The following is a 16,162-nucleotide window of genomic DNA, read 5'->3' on the forward strand; positions in this document are numbered from 1 at the left end:
GATGAGAGAGAAGTGAATAGTATCACTTATCTCGACATACTGTAATTGTGGCTCACGCCACCACTCGCAATCGATAGTAGAGATTTTACCTCCGAAGTACGTGGCGCCCCTCCACATTTCTACAGTCCCGTACGAGATCACCTGAAAGAGACATTTGCCACGTCGCCAGATAGGTTGGGTCACAGTCTCTCACTTGGGGCTCCTCGAGTGGCCGCCACAGTCGCCAGATTTGACATCTCGTGATTTTTTTCCACTTGTGGGGTTACATTGTGGATAGCATTTGTTTCGCCTGTGCCAAGGAACGTCAAACATTTGCACCACTTCATTGCAGCAGCTGTTCTTACCGCCTCTCCCGATATGCTGGATCGCACTATCCTTTAGATGTATGCCCTGTCACAAAGGGTGAACACAAAGAACATTTATAAATACTTTAAAAAAAAATTGAGAGTTGGTTTTTCACATTCTGTATAATTTGTTACATTGTTCTTAGCCAGTTGGGTGTACCGATATTATGAAATATTTATGGTCTTTATTACCTCAAAGTTTCTGACTACTCTCAGTTTTTCTTGCACACATTGTGTACTTAAAGATTAATTCTGTATCAACATTTGATACTGGCAGTGTCGTTTAATGTACTCGTGAGCAGTTTTCACTGACAGTCTGTCGGCAGAGCATTTGTAACTCGATCCCCGCTTACTCCGGCTGGCGACACAGTAGTGACCGTCGACTGCTTCCTCCGCAGGTTCGTGGTGGTGTGTGGCGACGGCGAGTACATCATCTACACGTCGATGGCGCTCCGCAACAAGGCGTACGGCTCTGCACAGGAGTTCGTGTGGGCCCAGGACTCGTCGGAGTATGCGACCCGTGAAGGCAGCTCCACTGTCAAAGTGTTCAAAAACTTCAAGGAGCGCAAGGCTTTTAAGCCCGAGTTTGGAGCCGAAGGTAATTGTTTCTTTGTGCTCGGTGCTGTAACCACAGTTTGTTCTTCAGTATGATCAGTAAACCCTCTGATTTAGTGTAGTCAACTGCCAGTTGTCATTTGTGCTCCCAAACGCCCATTTTATTTGACTGCAGTGTATAACGAGACGGTACAGTACGTACAAAGCTGCCATATTCACCCTGCTGTAAGACGAGGTTTGTTTTCCTAAACTCCACATTCAAAAATTACAGGATTATCTTACATTCACAGGCACTGGTCTCTGTTTTTATGTCGTGTAACGGCTTAATGCGGCGGATGTCTTACATTAATGATATGAATATAACAGAGGCAAACATTCCACATGGGAAAAATATATCTAAAAACAAAGGTGATGTGACTTACCAAACGAAAGCGCTGGCATGTCGATAGACACACAAACATACACACAAAATTCAAGCTTTCGCAACCAACGGTTGCTTCGTCAGGAAAGAGGGGAGGAGAGGGAAAGACGAAAGGATGTGGGTTTTAAGGGAGAGGGTAAGGAATCATTCCAATCCCGGGAGCGGACAGACTTACCTTAGGGGGCAAAAAGGACAGGTATACACTCGCGTGCGCGCGCACACACACACACACATCCATCCGCACGTACACAGACACAAGCAGACATTTGTAAAATGTCTTACATTTGCGGATGAAGCTTAGGTATATGAGGTCACACGCAGATTTAATTTGACAATTTCGTTAGGGTGGGACAGGGAGTAGTGGCACCAGTTTTACCGAATGTGGAGGCAGTAGTGGCTAGCGGGCAGCAAATTTAGCTGTGCTGCTGACCGTGGGAATGCTTCCTGCATATCATGCTCTTCGTGAATGTGTACGGTGTGTAAAATGTAGTTCTCTTCAATTCAAATAAACTGACTTACGAAATTGGCAAATACTCAGCAGTAGCACACATTTCTACAGAGACAAATTAATTCTCACGTAGATTTGTTTGGCCAGAACACCTTAATTGCAGCGTAATAAGTGAAACACGAGGTTCAACAACACAGCTTACCAGCACTGTTGATTTTTAATGTTAGCAACAAATGATGTAGTGTACTGTTAGCCTGAAGTGGTCCCATTTCTGCTGATGCAGAACTAAACAGCCCAGATGATAACGTTGTTGTTGTTCTGTTTTACTAACCCAGTAAGACTAAGAAATTGTTGCAATTGATAACGGATGAAAATCACAGACGTGACCCTGTTGAGAAACATAAACTTGAAAGTTTACAACTGTCAATTGGTTCACGCAGACAGCACAAAACTAGTTTTGAGTTAATGGTTATTCGTGATGCAGAGGTGACAAACAACCGGAGAAAATGTGCCTGGCGACTCTTAGGACAGACACCTGGTATATTATTTTGAGCACGTGATGATTTACACCTTCTAGAAATTTTTGGAAAATGGTGGTTTGCACATAGCTGTATTGTTACTTTATTAAATAACCATATTCTGTCAGGAACGAATGATCCTCAGGCATCTATATGCCATGAAAAAGACCAAAAGCTAGCCACAGTTAATAACCACAAAAACAATGTACTTCTCAGCATTCTTGAACTGTTGTGTGTTTACAGTATGACATCATTAATCCAATGGATGACAAATCACATCTATTTGCAAGTATCATGCCATAAATAATATATTAATTCCAACTGTAATACTGCACTTCATACAGCGCACAGTATGTAATGGGGCAAAACACGTATCGAGACTGAAGCGGCATGCATTTTTCAGTCGTAAAAGCGTATGCAAAGATGTTAGAATTGTAACCACAGGTGCTACATAGGACAAGTGCATTATTTTTTTAAAAAATAAAAATAAAATATCTCGGGTACGAAGTAGACTTGCGGTAACATTGGTATCAGTGACTCAGCCAGCAAATTAACGGGACAAAGTGTAACAATGAGGACATTATTATACAACAGAAAGATTGAACACATCATTGTGTCATACCAAATAAAATTTGCATTTAATGTATGGCTTTGATGCATTATATCATAAAATAAAATAAAACGTGTAGGGGACTGAATGTAGTATCATGTCGAACCCTATCAACATTTGTAAATAGTTTATAAAGTTGTTATTTTATTCTTATAACTTTAGAGATGCCTGATAAAGTGAGAATTGAAGACTTTATTCCTTGGTATCCTACTACTGTAACAACATTCTCAGACACTGTAAATATCTGAAGATTAGAAACTACTGAACAAATATGTTAAGTTTTAACTGGAACGATGAGTTAACAGTGTATGTATCGTAATTCTGCTGCAAGTGCACCAATCATATTGTTTTCTTATATTATAAAACAATGGAAAATCCAGGATGGAATGTAACAAAGGCACTACCCACCATATAGCAGAGATGCCGGGTTGCAGATAGGAACAACAAAAAGATTTTCACAGTTAAAGCTTTTGGCCAATGGCCTTAGTCAAAAATATACACACACACACACACACACACACACACACACACACACACACACACACACACACCCCTACTGTCAGGGACTACCCTGTTGCTGAACACGCTGCCAAACATGATATCCTTTATTTGAATGACTGCTTCACAGCCTCCGCCATATGGTTCCGTCCCACCGACACCAGCTTTTCTGAATTGCGCAGATGGGAACTTTACCTGCAATACATCCTACATTCCCGTAACCCTCCTGGCCTCGACCTTCGTCAGTCGCTGTGCTCACCCATCGAGCCCCTTCACGTTTTATAGATGGTTTTAAAAAGTTGATCCCTCCTCTCCCCATGTGAGTTACCAAACATTTTGTCATCTCAAACGATAGTGGACGAGAATGTTTGCTGGGAAGAGGAAATGGGTATAATAATTTACAAATTAACCTGCCACAAAGGATAATACAGTTGTTGACAATTAGTTTTGTTTTGTTAATTAAGAAAATATTCCAGCATTTGTCTATCTTGTTTTGTCAAAGAAAGATAAATTTTGATTCTCTGTACATAAATAAATAAAGGAAGGACTCGTGATCCATTCCTGAGTGGTAGGCCAATATTTTGTTTGTTTGAGTCGTGCGTGAGATTTGAATCCTCAAAGACACCCGTGTCACCACCAGCGCACAGAATAATTAAATGCCGAAGGGCTCTTTTATTTGACAACACTCCTCGCACACTGTCACTTTGTGGGCAAGGTTTCTTTCTAATTTCGAAGTTATATTCTGCACAACAGAATCTGTGTAGTTTTAAAAAGTTGGTATTTCTTCATATTGTTCTTAACTGTGCAGTAGTTGCTGCCTTATAGTACATTTATCCCTGTCATCAGTGAGATACTTATTGGGAGCACGTAGCATCTCTTCGAAACTCGAATTCGACTCTGCTCTCCATAGTTTGCAAACCGTGCTCTGGCGTAACTTTAATATTTTGACTGTGCATCCCGTCGCCTCTTCACTGCCGCAATAAATGCCTTGTCTTCCTCACTCTCCCCAACATTAATCACGTAAACTGCAAATTGAGTGTGACAGTACCTAGTCACGTGACTGAGTTAGTTACTGCTATTGCCGCTTTGCCTTGCTGAGTAATAGGAGGCAGCGCAGACTGAATGTTTACTTTGTCCATTGCGTTTTGTTTTCTTCTTGAGTAGCAGAAACACCATACTTTCCTCCTATGACACAGCTGACTTTCACACTTTTCAAAAAAATTTCGTCGATTATAGATTTTTTTTGCCCACACTGCCTGAAAAACAAGTGAAGCGCCGAGAAAGGGAGGAGGAGATGAAATGAAACATGGGCTGGAGTGTATGTGACATTGCAGTAATTACGAACTCCAGTCAAATTTAGAAAGAACTTTGCGGGTTGACACTGTACTCTCTTCGGTCAGGATGTACGCATTGGTCAGGTAGGGAAGGTTGTCGTAACTAGTCCCGCCCCTTTTCCGAGTCGAACTGCCCCTCGACTTTCGTGACAGGCTTGCTATATACCGGATACTGGATACTGGCACTCGGACGGAGTTGATGTCGGGGCTGGTCCCACGTATGTTCTATTGAGGACAGGTCTTGGAATCTTGCTGACCACGTACAGTTTTCACAGGGATACGTGACGAGAGTGAACGAGTGTTGTCCTGTCGAAAAGTGGCACTGCAATACTCTCACAAGAAAGGCAGCATGTGAGGATGCCCGACGTCCTCTGTGTACTGTAGTGCAGTGGGAGTTCCCTCGATCACTACCGGTTGTGACCTAAAGTCGTACCCGACGGCTCCCCTCACCGAGACGCCGCAGTAATACTGTCTCGTCTCTCCAAAATATTGGAAGAGTGGGGCCACTCCCCAGGTCACTGCCAAACTGACGGTGGTCATTTGCGGTAGTTCAGAACTGCCAAACACGATGTGACGTCATTCGTCGGCAGTGTGCGCTTCCCCGTCACTGAAGCACTCCGAACACAGCGGTTTGTGTCGTGGTGTCGACGCCAGCCTACGCCCGAGACAGTATTTCTGCAGTCCGACTGCTGCCAGTATCTGGCTGACGGTGTGGGACGACAAAATGTCGCACTGAGTCCGTTACTCATTCTCAGGTAGCAGGCACAGATGTGGAGGTGGTACGATGTGCGCATTACACAGTACAGTTATAGTCTCTTGTTGCGGTCGGACACAATTTTTGACGCCGAGTACGGCTGCCCTCACATTCGCGTGAGTCCAATATTGGTGACTGTCCCACCCGAATGCCCTGTGAATCTAGATATTGCAAGACTGGGACCATCTAATTAAATGGAGATCCACAATGAGGCCCCTTTCAAATTTTGTCAGGTCCTTATTACATCATCTCACATGATCACTGGGCAGCTCTGTGTCGTTCAGTGATAGCACACCTGATGCTACTCACACCTCTTGTATACCCTAAGCTTATATGTAACTGTATTTTAATTATGCCTGTCTACAACTTAACATTTCATCTTTACAGTAAGTAGCAATTTATCTTTTCCCACATTGTTTATATTCCAACCTGGAGATTTCGTTGTTTTATTTATCCCGCTGCTAACTTATGTACCGAATTTGACTGGAAGTTTTGTGTGTTTCTGAGCTATATTGATCCCCAGCCCCCAACACATACTGTTTTATTATTTTGCGCTGGGTTTTATCAGAAGGGCTACGTTATGTCACGTAGTTCAGTGCTGAAGGATGAAAGTTAGGTTATAAGATACCACCTGTCTTACAATATTAGGGTATACAAAACTACAGAGTGGGTGGGGCTGAACAAATCATTAAAGAGATCATTAGAGAACTACAAATGAAAGTGTGGTTTTTAATCACCAAATCAAAATAAGTAATGAATGCTGTATGGCTCTTTTTTTTTCTCAGTACTCTTAAGAAGTTAAAGAATAGAAAAAATGTCATCCAGACATTTCAAAACATCGACAAATATTTACTTTGGGGAAAATTTATATGTGTGAACTTGATCATCAATATTTGGAGGGCAGCACATACTGACGGATTACTTTGTTGCATTTTGTTTTGTTTTCGAATAGCAAAAGCACCACACTTTTTCACTGTTATAAATAAAGATTCTTTTTTAATTTTTTTTTAGTAAAGTTTTGTTTTTATTAAAGTTTCATCTATATGTGGTCTTTTGTATGAACAGTGTGGGCTTTTTCTTTGTCCAGGTATTATAAAACCTCAATCTTCTGCTTTCAGAGATTTGACTTTTTCGAGGAAAAATCGTCATACAAAAATATTCATGTCATTCTGTAATTCTTGCACTGTCGTGAAATCAAATCAAACAAAAGTGATGATGACAAGAAGGGCAAAAAAATGAAAAAGACAGATAAACACAAAATCCAACATCACCACTAGTATTTCTGTACTGCATTCATAGCAATTATAAGTACCACCTCTGTACCTCTGGCATCTTATGATAGCTTGCTTCACCAGCTATAGATTCTGTTTGTTGTGAGGGGCAGCAATAAATTGTAGTAAAATGAATGTGGTGCCTTTTAGGTGCTGTGGGACGTACACATACCACCAAATGACATCATTTAAAAGCCATTGGGAAGTATGCTTGCCACCAAAGTAATTTGCTTGTGGGGTATGAAAGTGTACTTACCACAAAAGAAATTGTTTACTGCACTCATGAGAATATGTCATATCACCTGCGGATGTGCCTCACATCTTGTAGAACACTGTACCAGGTCTATATAAGTGGCTACAGTGTCTGTTTGTGATTGTCGTGAGATCACCACTATTGTAATTTTTGAAGTAAGAATGCATTGCTTTGTTTCTACAGCATATAACGGTGGGAGTTGCTGCACATTGATATACTGCTGGAGCAAAGCGAGATCACAAAATTTTTAAATTTGGTGCATAGCAAGTGAGTTTCTACAGACATCTAACATCATCAAGGGAGTTAAAGGATTTTGTAGTGGCCACCCATAGCAACTCACAAAAGGGCAGCGGGAAGAATACTTATAGCCATAGTTTTTGGTCCTAAATCACAAAAAGTAAAATTAAATATAGTCAGTTGATTACAATTCTGATTTAGGGATCGTTCAATAACGGATTAGGAAATCCAAGAGAGCACTTGTAGTGCTGAAACAGTTTGCTGGTAGTAAGTGCCATCTCCTGCTGGGGCAGGTAAAGTTGCAGCTGTGTCTATCACGTGATTTCTTTGTCCCAGTTCATTGACGCAACAAGCTCGTGATTATTTTGCAACACCGAAAAAAATGACTTTCGAGCAGGATCAAAACTTCCGTTTCAGTGGTTTAACACTGAAACAGATCAAAGCTGAGTTGGATGAAGTTCACAGCACATCAGAACTGTTCACAATTTGGTAAAAGAGTTTAAGTGTGGCTGTCCACTGTAGTGGTTAATAAAAAAAAAAAAAAAAAAGAGAGAAGAAAAGAAAAGAAAAGGTTGAAAAGGTGGGAAGAAATGGTGAATAAAAAGGGGGTTTTAAAATCGTAAATGAGCGTGAAAAAGGGAAAGAATGAAATGCAAATCGGACTTCGTGATTCGGAAAAGCTATTGTTGGGGTGATCTTTGTGGCGTTTTTGAGCAAAAGTTAAACCAATTTCCACTACAAAAATTATTGAAAAAGAACAGAGAATAACAAAATGTAACTGACAGGGGGAAATGGCATAGATAAGAGTTCATCCTTTACCATGTTAACATGTCTTATCTCGTGCGGCGTCCAGGTCTTCAGAAATCTCCTACTTCATTTCTGCATGAAAAATCTGCTCCAAAATCTTGCAGTTGTCCAGGAATCACTTATTTATACAAATTAAAATCATCTTGATACTGAATGCAATTTAATTTACTTTGCTACTTCCATCCTCCGAATTTCACAACAACTTCCACAATATGTCTACAAATTAAAATCAGATTGAGACTAGCAAATAAATTTTTTTATGTCTGCATTAAGCTTCTGCTCTCGAGAGACAATAAAGTAACGGATAGAAAAACAAAAAAGAGTTACAATTTTAGTATTTTCTCTGCCGTCGAGCGCCCATACCGCTGCGACGGTATAATTTTTATCTGAGGGAACGAGTGTAGTGCGGCGAAATTCAAAGTTCCGAGTGGCCACTGTCAGAATGATTGACAGAATCCGCGAAGTGGCTTTGAGTGATTGACGTATCAAAGTGCAGGAATTAGTTGAGGCCACAGGCATATCACACAGTACAATATTTTTAATTTTACCAAAAAAGTTAGGTGTGAAAGAAATCTAGGCAGGATGGGTGCCGCATTTGCTCTCGTAAATGCGACCGTGCAGTTGACGCCGAGGCTGTTTTGGCACTTCTCGGTCAAAATCCTGCCAGGTTTTTGTGTCTGTGCGTAGCTGCGGATGAAATGTAGATACACTCCTGCACTGCAGAGACTGAGGAACAATTGTAACGGTGGGTTTTTGAAGGTGAACAGGCTTCGAAGAAGGCAAATACTGTGGAATTGGCTGGCAAGGTAATGGCCACGGGTTTTTTTGGGATTCACACGGAATCATCTATGGCAGTACTTGCAAAAGGGACAAAAAATATTGCAGAATATTGTATGTTGTGATTACACCAACTGAGCGATGAAATCGAGGAAAAAGATCCTCATTTGAAAAAGAAAAAGGTGATCTTCCATCGTGACAATGCAAGGGTCCACACCTGCGTAGCTGGAGTGGCCAAAACTGTGGAATTAAAGTTCAGATTATTCCGGCATCCACCATATTCACTGTACTTGGCCCCAAGTAGTTCTCCACTCTCTCACCCCCTCCCCAAACTTGAAAGAATGGCTCAGTGGATAATGATTCACATAGAATTAGGTGCTCAATCACTCAGACAAATTATTATTTTGCATACCTTCTGAAATCCTACTTTTTGGGTGGCTTAAAAAAATTTCAGCAGTGTTTGGGAAAGTGTATGGCATTAAAATGGGATTATGTTGAAAAACAAAAATAAATTTCCCGAAATAATTTGTTCTGCTATCTTTTCTTAAGAATGACCCTCATATGATGGAAAAAAAGATCATTTTTTGTGGGCCACTATTAAAATATGCACCCGCCAAAGGGTTAACGTACAGTACCATTTCCCCCCACTAACATCAATGTCAGGATATCCATTTTCAGAATATTCTTACACAGAATGTTTCTATTCTGTTGACGGTTTTTGTGAATGCTACCATTTCTTACGTTTCAGAGAAAGTTTTGACAGTTTCCTTTTCGATTCCAACGTGAATCGGTCTCAACTCTGACTACGGGGCTACGAAATTTGCCCACAGTAAGATTTTTGTAAAGTTTAACGGCAGGGGAATCGTGTGCCGACAGGCATCTTCGGCGGCTTCCTGCTGGGCGTGCGCTCGGTAACGGGTCTGGCGTTCTACGACTGGGAGACGCTGACGCTGGTGCGGCGCATCGAGATCCAGCCGCGGCACGTCTTCTGGTCGGAGAGTGGCGAGCTGGTGTGCCTCGCCACGGAGGACTGCTACTTCATCCTGCGCTACGACGCTGCCGTCGTGGCCAAGGCCCGCGCCCAGCCCGACACGCCCGGCGTGTCGGAGGACGGCGTCGAGGACGCGTTCGAGGTCGGTCACACCTGTCAAAACTACGGAACTTGTAGTGTGCTTTTTAAGTTAGTCGGCACTATGAGCCCTTCTGTGCTGGGCACGCTTACTGCAAGTGTGTGAGAAGTTCTTCGTAACGAGGCGCGTGTGATTGTACGTGATGCCGTTAAGCCCGTGGTGAGCGAGGCAAACTAGGAAACAAAAATCTTATTAAACAGTATACTTGAGAGGGTAGCAGGAACTGCTAGCTATTTCAGTCTTACAATAAAGAGACTAAGGGAGGAAAGGGAAATGGAGCCAAGTACAAGTAAATCCCAGGTGTTTGTTACGTGGATAAAGGAGCAGAAACTTTTGTTTTAAGTAATGTCACCAAATACGTAATTTCTACATTCCATGTTCTTTACTTTACATAGTAAGTGTCTAGTAATTAGTTTCTCTGCTACACTACATTTTTTATTCCTTTTTAGACTTGGATAGTGCAGTCGGTAATAATGGGAACCTTTATAAGATCACTTTCTTGTCTAACAGTCTGTCTGCTAAGGCACCTTTTTCTCTGCTATGGGCAGAGGGATCAAGTTGAAATTTATGCCAATTAGTAAAGTCTACAGACCCTCGGTGAAGTAAAAAATTTAAGCTTCCAAGTCAATGCTATCGAAAGATACGGCCGTTTATGTCTCATACTTTGATATTCGCAAACTCACTCGTCCGAACCTACGGATGTAGTATCTGTATGCACAATTATGTTTGTACGGAACACTTAGAGCATCATACTTTCCCCATTGTGTGTGTGTGTGTGTGTGTGTGTGTGTGTGTGTGTGTGTGTGTGTGTGTGTGTGTTTTCAATCCTTGGTCTGTGCGATTTTTTGTTAGTTCTATAGTGATAAATTATTGACTTTGAATGCTTATGTATATATCCTGTTAATACATTCATTTTCAGTCTCAAAAGCTCAGCTTTAGGTCATGGTGACACTGACAAAAGTTGCCAAATGCCTTTAGCAGGGGTCGCTGGTAACATAGGCTGAAAGCTTGGTCACAGTGCTTCTGATCTCCTCAATCAGTTTTTGCAAGGTCAAGGTGGTTAGGTTCAGTTACAATCTATTATATCGAGAACTTTAGCCCCTACTTTAACTTCGTTGTGCAGGATGTCTGCTACTACTCCTCCATTCCTCTGTGCCTGGAGACGGGTTTTGCATTGTGCCTTTTGCTATTAAAAAAGAATGGAATGCATATCAGTGAGCTATATCTGTCTTGAAAAGAATGTGGCATGTACTGTTCACTCTTTCTTCAGTTATTGGAATAACAGATAACTCTTACAAACGTACAAGATGAGTAGGGTAACGTTCTGTTACATGCTCGATACGATTCGTGGTGACGTTGCAAAGTAACTTAAGAAACACTCTGTGCAACTTCGAATAATTTCAGCATAACAGACATGTATCGGTTAATCTTCAATGCTATCCTTCAGCATACTTGCAAAAAACAAAGGTAAAATTTAGAATAAGATACTTGTAACATGTAAAGATGACGAAGAAATTGAAGAAATGTATGGTGAAATAAAAGAAATTATTCAGATAGTGAAGGGAGACAAAAATTTAATAGTCATGGGTGACTGGAATTCGAGTGCAGGAAAAGGGAGAGAAGGAAACGTAGTAGGTGAATATGGATTGGGGCTAAGAAATGAAAGAGGAAGCCGCCTGGTAGAATTTTGCACAGAGCACAACTTAATCATAGCTAACACTTGGTTCAAGAATCATAGAAGAAGGTTGTATACCTGGAAGAATCCTGGAGATACTAAAAGGTATCAGATAGATTATATAATGGTAAGACAGAGATTTAGGAACCAGGTTTTAAATTGTAAGACATTTCCAGGGGCAGATGTGGATTCTGACCACAATATATTGGTTATGAACTGTAGATTGAAACTGAAGAAACTGCAAAAAGGTGGGTATTTAAGGAGATAGGATTTGGATAAACTGACTAAACCAGAGGTTGTACAGAGTTACAGGGAGAGCATAAGGGAACAATTGACAGGAATGGGGGAAAGAAATACAGTAGAAGAGGAATGGGTAGCTTTGAGGGATGAAGTAGTGAAGGCAGTAGAGGATCAAATAGGTAAAAAGACGAGGGCTAGTAGAAATCCTTGGGTAACAGAAGAAATATTGAATTTAATTGATGAAAGGAGAAAATATAAAAATGCAGTAAATGAAGCAGGCAAAAAGGAATACAAACGTCTCAAAAATGAGATCGACAGGAAGTGCAAAATGGCTAAGCAGGGTTGCCTAGAGGACAAATGTAAGGATGTAGAGGTTTTTCTCACTAGGGGTAAGATAGATACTGCCCACAGGAAAATTAAAGAGACCTTTGGAGATAAAAGAACCACTTGTATGAACATCAAGAGCTCAGATGGAAACCCAGTTCTAAGCAAAAAAGGGAAAGCAGAAAGGTGGAAGGAGTATATAGAGGGTCTATACAAGGGCGATGTACTTGAGGACAATATTATGGAAATGGAAGAGGATGTAGATGAAGATGAAATGGGAGATACGATACTGCGTGAAGAGTTTAACAGAGCACTGAAAGACCTGAGTCGAAACAAGGCCCCCGGAGTAGACAACATTCCATTGGAACTACTGACGGCCTTGGGAGAGCTAGTCCTGACAAAACTCTACCATCTGGTGAGCAAGATGTATGAAACAGGCGAAATACCCTCAGACTTCAAGAAGAATATAATAATTCCAATCCCAAAGAAAGCAGGTGTTGACAGATGTGAAAATTACCGGACAATCAGTTTAATAAGCCACAGCTGCAAAATACTAACACGAATTCTTTACAGACGAATGGAAAAACTAGTAGAAGCCGGCCTCGGGGAAGATCAGTTTGGATTCCGTAGAAATACTGGAACACGTGAGGCAATACTGACCTTACGACTTATCTTAGAAGAAAGATTAAGGAAAGGCAAACCTACGTTTCTAGCATTTGTAGACTTAGAGAAAGCTTTTGACAATGTTGACTGGAATACTCTCTTTCAAATTCTAAAGGTGGCAGGGGTAAAATACAGGGAGCGAAAGGCTATTTACAATTTGTACAGAAACCAGATGGCAGTTATGAGTCGAGGGACATGAAAGGGAAGCAGCGGTTGGGAAGGGAGTAAGACAGGGTTGTAGCCTCTCCCCGATGTTGTTCGATCTGTATATTGAGCAAGCAGTAAAGGAAACAAAAGAAAAATTCGGAGTAGGTATTAAAATCCATGGAGAAGAAATAAAAACTTTGAGGTTCGCCGATGACATTGTAATTCTGTCAGAGACAGCAAAGGACTTGGAAGAGCAGTTGAACGAAATGGACAGTGTCTCGAAAGGAGGATATAAGATGAACATCAACAAAAGCAAAACGAGGATAATGGAATGTAGTCGAATTAAGTCGGGTGATGTTGAGGGTATTAGATTAGGAAATGAGACACTTAAAGTAGTAAAGGAGTTTTGCTATTTGGGGAGCAAAATAACTGACGATGGTCAAAGTAGAGAGGATATAAAATGTAGACTGGCAATGGCAAGGAAAGTGTTTCTGAAGAAGAGAAATTTGTTAACATCGAGTATAGATTTAAGTGTCAGGAAGTCATTTCTGTAAGTATTTGTATGGAGTGTAGCCATGTATGGAAGTGAAACATGGACGGTAAATAGTTTGGACAAGAAGAGAATAGAAGCTTTCAAAATGTGGTGCTACAGAAGAATGCTGAAGATTAGATGGGTAGATCACATAACTAATGAGGAAGTATTGAATAGGATTGGGGAGAAGAGAAGTTTGTGGCACAACTTGACCAGAAGGGATCGGTTGGTAGGACATGTTCTGAGGCATCAAGGGATCATCAATTTAGTATTGGAGGGCATCGTGGAGGGTAAAAATCATAGGGGGAGACCAAGAGATGAATACACTAAGCAGATTCAGAAGGATGTAGGTTGCAGTAGGTACTGGGAGATGAAGCTTGCACAGGATAGAGTAGCATGGAGAGCTGCATCAAACTAGTCTCAGGACTGAAGACCACAACAACAACAACAACAACAACAACAACATGTAAAGCACTGAAAGGTGGGCCAGCCGTGGTGGCCAAATGGTTCTAGGCGCTACAGTCTGGAACCGCGTGACCGCTACGGTTGCAGGTTCGAATTCTGCCTCGGGCATGGATGTGTGTGATGTCCTTAGGTCAGTTAGGTTTAAGTAGTTCTAAGTTCTAGGGGACTGATGACCTCAGAAGTTAAGTCCCATAGTGCTCAGAGCCATTTCAACCATTTGAACTAAGGTGGAAAGATATACATACACACATTTGCAAGCTGTCTCACCTATATTAGTATAGTGCATTTAAAATTAGTGGCAACTTTTGACATTTGGATCACCAGAGGGGATGTAACGCCATTGCCCAGGTTGCCACATTGTGCACAACAAGTACCACGTGGTGTTGCTGGTTAGGTGTGTACCTGCGTTCGTCAACTCTCTTTTTAAGGTGGTATTTTCTGGTGTTGAAGTGTTCTGAACCCACCAGGAATTGTGAAGGAGTATTTTGTGTTGGTGTTGCATTAAAAGTTGTCATCCGAGAACACATTCACCAGTTGTGAAGATAAGGTTCTGCTGCAAAATATTCTTTTGAATTTGACAATAGTAATGGACAGTGCACATACCACTCTGTTGTGACTGATAAAGCTCCAACAGTGCAGTGGACGAAAGCAGGTATTTTGCTCCGAGTAGAAAGAAACGTTTCATTGTATGAAGTTGAATGTAGCATGTATGAGCCAGAGTCAGTGGAATGTGTTGTGCTGTACAAGCCCAACACTCCACTCTATCAGATAGACAAATTAGCTAACGCAAAGGGCACAGTTTAATCAGGGTTCCACTGTATCGTGCTCATTTAAATCTGACTGAGAATATATGGGCCTAGTTGAAAAAATATACATTCAGTGAGATTGAAAACTGTGGCTGCAGGTGAATATGCATTCTGGGTGTTCACAAATTTTTAGATTCAGAAAAACGTGAAAGTTTGAAATTAATAGCATCTGTTTTATAACAGCTATGCTAATCAACATATTTATACAACTACAGGCACTGCCAACAATAATAATAATAATAATAATAATAATACACATGACTTGTCAAAAAAATATAAAAGAGAGAGAGAGTTGCTTTCGTGGAAATCTGTTGTTTTGTACATAATTAATTACACTTTAGGGCAAGTATGAAATAATGTTTAAGCTTTCGCTACTCTTTGTGTCACTCTTTTGTGTAAATAGGTGTCGTTTTATTTTTTCGGACAAATGTACAAGATCCCTAATACGTGCATTAGTCAACGAAGTAACTTCTGGGCTGACAACACATTCTTACCTTGCACCCAAACAACACTTTACACTTATTATATACTTATTTGTTAAATGTTCACTTGTAGTACTGCCTATTTGACCTCATAACTGATCTGGTCTGAGATGACCTAGTTCCTTTGCGACTAACTTTACCTGGTAATTTTTTTTCTGTTGGCACTTAAAACAGATTCAACAGAGTTTGTGTTGACACTACACACTATAGCCGATTCTTGCACAGTAAACAAAAAACTCCAAACTCTAACTGCCATTTGTGGAAATGATTAAATCCAAGTAGTACTGTCTACCAACGTAGCCACTTGACTAGAATACAGACGAGGCACTGAGAATCACGAGGGCCAGAAGCACACCGTCGTCGATCCCACATTTGAGTGAATGTCAGAGAAACCGGTTAGAGCTTTTTGTGAATGTTCATTTATACAGTGTGGGCCTACGGCACAGATAAATGTGATCCACCGTAAGATCAACAGATATCAGAAGCACAAATAAATGCTACAGTCCCACAATCGACCGTGATGTGCTTTATGGTTCTCAGGGCTTCAGATGGATAACTGTATCATAAAATCCAAAAATTGATATGCTGTATCTCACTCAGAATCACACAAAATGGGTTTTTCTATCTGTATAACTGTAACGTCTGCTGATCTCCGATCTAATTTTTGTGTTTAGTGAGAGATTTTGCGTATCTGAGGAGTGATACCATCTAGTGGGATTCGTGCCAAGTGAACGGGGAGAAAAGTCTGCCGAAGTGCGTTGACATAAACTTGTAGTTGAGTGGTAAAGGCTAACCGTGCACACCGTGAACCCTTCACATTGTTTATCAGATCCAAACATACACGGCCCATAAGGCAGTTGTGTGTGTGCTA

The 16,162-nt window shown here is 41.0% G+C and overlaps 1 protein-coding gene across 3 annotated transcripts in view; it reads left to right on the forward strand.

The window, feature by feature from the left end:
- The window catches only part of LOC126213591 (coatomer subunit beta'), a 159,182-nt gene that overhangs the window by 55,892 nt on the left and 87,128 nt on the right, over window positions 1–16,162 (forward strand). For all 3 annotated transcript variants that reach the window (XM_049941449.1, XM_049941447.1, XM_049941448.1), the window contains exons 8-9: window positions 743–942; window positions 9,704–9,960. In XM_049941449.1, coding sequence (XP_049797406.1) covers window positions 743–942; window positions 9,704–9,960 — 457 coding nt within the window. The remainder of the gene's footprint in view (window positions 1–742; window positions 943–9,703; window positions 9,961–16,162) is intronic.

The sequence above is a fragment of the Schistocerca nitens genome, chromosome 11 (genome assembly GCF_023898315.1).
Source record: "Schistocerca nitens isolate TAMUIC-IGC-003100 chromosome 11, iqSchNite1.1, whole genome shotgun sequence".
In the NCBI taxonomy this organism is placed as follows: Eukaryota; Metazoa; Arthropoda; class Insecta; order Orthoptera; family Acrididae; genus Schistocerca; species Schistocerca nitens.